Source organism: Palaemon carinicauda, chromosome 17 (assembly GCF_036898095.1).
Source record: "Palaemon carinicauda isolate YSFRI2023 chromosome 17, ASM3689809v2, whole genome shotgun sequence".
Classification (NCBI taxonomy): Eukaryota; Metazoa; Arthropoda; class Malacostraca; order Decapoda; family Palaemonidae; genus Palaemon; species Palaemon carinicauda.
The window spans coordinates 89,215,890-89,220,889 of record NC_090741.1 but is presented as its reverse complement, the minus strand read 5'-3'; the positions used below and the strand labels follow the sequence as shown (position 1 = coordinate 89,220,889).

General features: G+C 33.5%; 1 protein-coding gene across 1 annotated transcript in view; it reads left to right on the top strand.

The window, feature by feature from the left end:
- The first annotated feature begins 312 nt into the window (after window positions 1–312).
- Window positions 313–5,000, top strand: part of LOC137656441 (KRAB-A domain-containing protein 2-like) — a 10,192-nt gene continuing 5,504 nt past the window's right edge. The window contains exons 1-2 of the mRNA XM_068390620.1: window positions 313–795; window positions 903–1,147. Coding sequence (XP_068246721.1) covers window positions 313–795; window positions 903–1,147 — 728 coding nt within the window. The remainder of the gene's footprint in view (window positions 796–902; window positions 1,148–5,000) is intronic.

The window sequence follows — 5,000 nt, the reverse complement described above, 5'->3', positions numbered from 1 at the left end:
GCCCGGTCATTTTGGAAAAGGACCAAAATATCTGTCAGTATGCAAAATGCCCAAATATTTGTGCTCATTTTGGAAAATGACCAGAAGTTAGGCCATTTTGCAAAATGACTATTAGTATTGTTGGTCATTTTGTAAAGTCACCTTAATAGCTGCTGGTCATTATGCAAAAATAAACAAATAGTAACTAAAAATTGATTAGGAAAAGTCTAAGTGTCAGTTAGTTCCTACGGAGGTTCGGCCGAGGACGGAAATTTTCGTGCTCCTCTCATCACTTATTTGTTGGAAGTATATTGTACACTGAAAAGCTTCACAATGGAAAGTAAGAAAAGTATTTTCCAAACAAACCTTCTAGAGTCCGAAGAAAAGAAAGCTACAAATAGCTCAAGTTTATTTCCCCGGGAAGAATACGAACGAGTAATTAGTCGCCTGAATGAACTTGAACAATCTAATCCTACGAAGACTAAGGAGGATCATCGCTTGTTACAGAAATATGAAATACTGGAGGTCACAATTGAAGGTACCACCGTGCAAAAGTTGCAGAAGAAAGGAACTCAGCTGCGATTCGTTTGTGCTGAAGATGTGTTTGATGTATTTCTAGCTATTCATCGCACAATTGGCTACGGAGGAAGAACTAATATATATAAGGCAACCAAAGAAAAATATGCAAACATTTCATGTAATCAGATAACGCGGTTCTTGCAGTATTGTGAGAAATGTCAGCTAAAGAAGAGTAGTGTGCAGAAGGGTGTGGTTGTTAAGCCAATCGTCTCGAACAGCATGAATTCTCGAGCTCAAGTTAGTAACGAAACAAATAAACATTATTATTCACTAAGTTATTGTAAGCATTTCCCAGCCTTCCAATCTAACCTTAATGTGATAAATTATATGCATGACCCTACTAGCTACCTCTAACAACACTACACAATAGTCAAATGGACTGCGCCATGTTCAGTGGCAGAAAAACACGCGCTTCCATTCTGGAATTGGCAGGACACCTTTTTATTTCTGCTGTCAACATACCGGAAGAAATAATGGAAGGCATGGAGACAGAGAAGCAGCTTGCAGAAGCACTTTGTTTAGTTAATGAAGAAAATCAAAATGTAGAACAGGGGAGAAGTGCTGAAAGTTGTGCCATAAATTGCAACTCGTGTGGTCAAAACCTTCCATGTCATCCTTCTGGTCAGTGTTGTTCAACTGTAAATGACAATGATGATGACCCTATGCTCTGTTGCCTATGCAATAGAAATCGTAGCATTCATACTGAACGAAGGGAATCGAAAATGCAACAAGAGAAGCAAGCTAGAAAAATGAAAGATAAATCAGTACAGCGTTTCAAGCCAGCCCTTGCAGGGGACACTGTCATGGTTCCTATTCCACTTGTTGACCGTGAACGAGCGGAATTTGCGAATGCAAAGGCAATTATAACTGAGACAATGGATGGCGGAACTTACAAACTAGGGACAAAACATGGTTTACTTAAACAGGTGTGTAGTCGGAATCAGTTCACTTTATGTGCTGAAAAAATTTATGTCACTCAAAGAGGTAATAAAGGATCGCGAAGTCAGTCTGCGATAGGTAGCTATTGCAGACTCGATGGGACATGGCCAGGGGATCAGTAAGTGTAGCTGCAGCCAGTCTTGTCGGAGCAGACGCTGTAAATGCTTCAAAAACAAAGTATTGTGAAACAGCAGATGTAAATGCAGCAACTCTTGTTCAAAAAAGTCAAATAATGCTAATTTTGATAACTGTTGAAATAATTTTCAAGTTCAGTTTTAGTTCTTTAAATAATCTAATATACTTATAATGTGTAATGTAAGTTTTTAATGTTGAATAAATAAAACACACACCTTTATTAATACTTAGACTTTTCCTAATCAATTTCAAGTTACTATTTGTTTATTTTTGCATAATGACCAGAAGCTATTGGAGTAACTTTACAAAATGACCAACGATACTAATAGTAATTCTGCAAAATGACCAAACTTCTGGTCATTTTCCAAAATGACCACAATTATTTGGGCATTTTGCATACTGAGAGATATTTTGGTCATTTTCTAAAATGACCGGGCAGTATGCAAAATGACCAATTCCTAAAAATTATCGTAACATATATATATATATATATATTATATATATATATATATATATATATATATATATATATATATATATATATATATATATATATATATATATATATATATATGTATGTGTGTATATGATAAATTTTGCACATTTACACGTTTTTTTATATTTCGATTTAGCCATATATTTCAATACCTTTTCTATGTCTGGATACTCTTACCGACCTCGGGAACGGAGTCTCGAGACGAAATCACTCAAAGAGAATAGCATCTGACCTGCCGGGAATCGATCCCTGGTCCAGGAGGCTTTTATGACAGTGACCTTACCATTTAGTCACTGTCATAATAGCATTTTGGACCATGGTTGGATTCCCGGCCATCAGATGCTATTGTCTTTCAGTGATTTTGCCTAGAGACTCTGATCCCGGGGTTGGAAGAGAATCCACACATCAACTGTTTCAATGATATATTTTTAGTACGTAGTCCAAATATAAACCTCTCTTTCTCTCTCTCTCTCTCTCTCTCTCTCTCTCTCTCTCTCTCTCTCTCTCTCTCTCTCTCTCTCTCTCTCTCTCTCTCTCTGAATATCCATGGCCATCAACGTATTGGAGATTGCTGTTCTGAATAACGAAGAAATAGACATCTTACAAAACAGTAAAGTATGTGAATGTCATTAATGTTTTTAGATATATGCCAATATCGTATCAAATATCTTATGTTCACATACAAGGCAATTACCTTGAAGAAAAATACATTGAAGAAATGGTCATTTTGCTAAATAAATTTCGCAGTAAAGATAATACTCTATTGATTTGTACATTTACTGTTATACGTTTCGAATACTTACCAAATTTCATATAAATACATGCGTAATAATAATAATAATAATAATAATAATGATAATAATAATAATAATAATAATAATAATAATAATAATAATAACGGCCAAGACAGAAATGAATATAAGGGATAAAAAAAAATTATAATAATATGTTTTTATTACTATTATCATTAATAAAAGAAACTGTAGCCATTATTGCAATAAGAGAGTAACGTGAATTGATAGAAGAAACAAAAATTTACATCATACATGCGCATAATTAGGATATATTATGTAAATAATGATTTATATCTAACAAAGAATTTCACTTTTATTCTGCGAAGACAGAGTACTTGAACTTAATGAAGAAACCTGTATTGAATACGTGGTTCAATGTAAAATCAGAAAAAAATAGAGAAAAGTTATTGGATAAAAATATCTTTTAAAACATGATCAAAGCGAGAAGTAATCAAAGCTACTTCAATATGCAATAAAAAAAGTGGAATAAGAAAGAAAGAAAGAAAAAATATAAAAAAAAAAATAAACGAAGCATTTGTGTTGAATCGTGGTCTTTGTCCTCCCTTCAATCTGGGAATACAATAACGTGATTTTATCCGAGTAATCAAGGATGATATACGATAACGTTGGCATCACAATTAACTGCCATTGTTCGAATTCTCTTCATAAATCCCCCCAATGTACCCTTAAGGGAACGTATCCAGCTATTGGCGTGAGGAAGGTGGGAATTAAACGCTTGGAATTTGGGGAATTAACGAAATTTATATCGATCATACACTTTAGGTTCGCCCAATTAGTCTCGGATTTATCAAGAAGGGGAATACAAAGGAAGCATTGATCGTGAAAGCATCTCTGAGGCATTTACGTTTTGGTAATGTTTCCAAGAAATTATGAGGTGAAGACAATTCTTTCTTCATTATTTAGATCTAGTCTTAACTCAATGCTTTGAAACATTTATATAAAAACGTGTACAACTAGAAAAGGCCAGTTTATAACATTAAAGCAGAGAAAATTTTAGAATATAAGATAATATTAATTTCCCAATGCCCTCCTCTTAGATAACCAACATTTCCGATTAATAGAAAAACTTTAACAATTATGTAATGGCTGGTATAAGAGTCAAAAATTGGCAGCAACACGTTCTTAACGAGAATAAAATTTCAATACAAGATATATTTTCTAAAATATATAAAAGATATTTACACGCTTTCCACTTCAAAGATGGCACCATGGAAGGAGAGGGTAGGAGCAAAAGTAATGATACAGTCATTACCATGTCGAAGGTAAATCGGCTTAATCTAGATTCCCCACAATTCACTTACAGTAAAAATAAATTATCTAATTCACTACAAATACGTAGAATGATAAGAGCTTGCCTCTTTTTTATAAAAAAAGTATACCTTTTCCATTTTATGAATATATATATAAATCATCTTTACGAGCATGCCCGGTTCGCTTCTGATCCATAACGATGATACAGAGAAAGACTTCAGTTGACAAGGACTCGTTAGAAACATCTTTCGTCCCTGGGGATGGATCTGAAGTCCTTGCATGGAATGATATGGCCCATTTGGGTACTAAGAACTTTCTTCTAGGGTCCTTTATCGGCCTTTCCTTGAACTAAGAATAAATGGATGGGTATTTATTTGACTGTCTTTGTAGTTTGATAACATAAAAAGATTCTTTTTATGATTACTTCCGATGACTGCCAGGTGATTTGTCAAACTGATTTATTGAGTCTTACCTAGCTAACTTCAAACTATCTGAATGACCAAAATATTATCAGGAGTAAGAAAAAAACTTAGGAAATTCCATTGATTATCCCATAATCAAATATGCTATTATGATAATGCTCCCGTCGGTTTATTATTATTATTATTATTATTATTATTATTAAAGAAAGGGAACTAGGAAATAAGAGAAGTAATTAACAATTAGGATAAATATTCTAAGACTATTAACAATGCTATCATACTTATTTCATTATAAACTTTAAAACTGTAATTAAATAAGAGTAAGAGAAATAATTTAGGAAAGTGGAAAAGAGTTTTTAACTTTTTGACTTTTTAGTTTTCTGG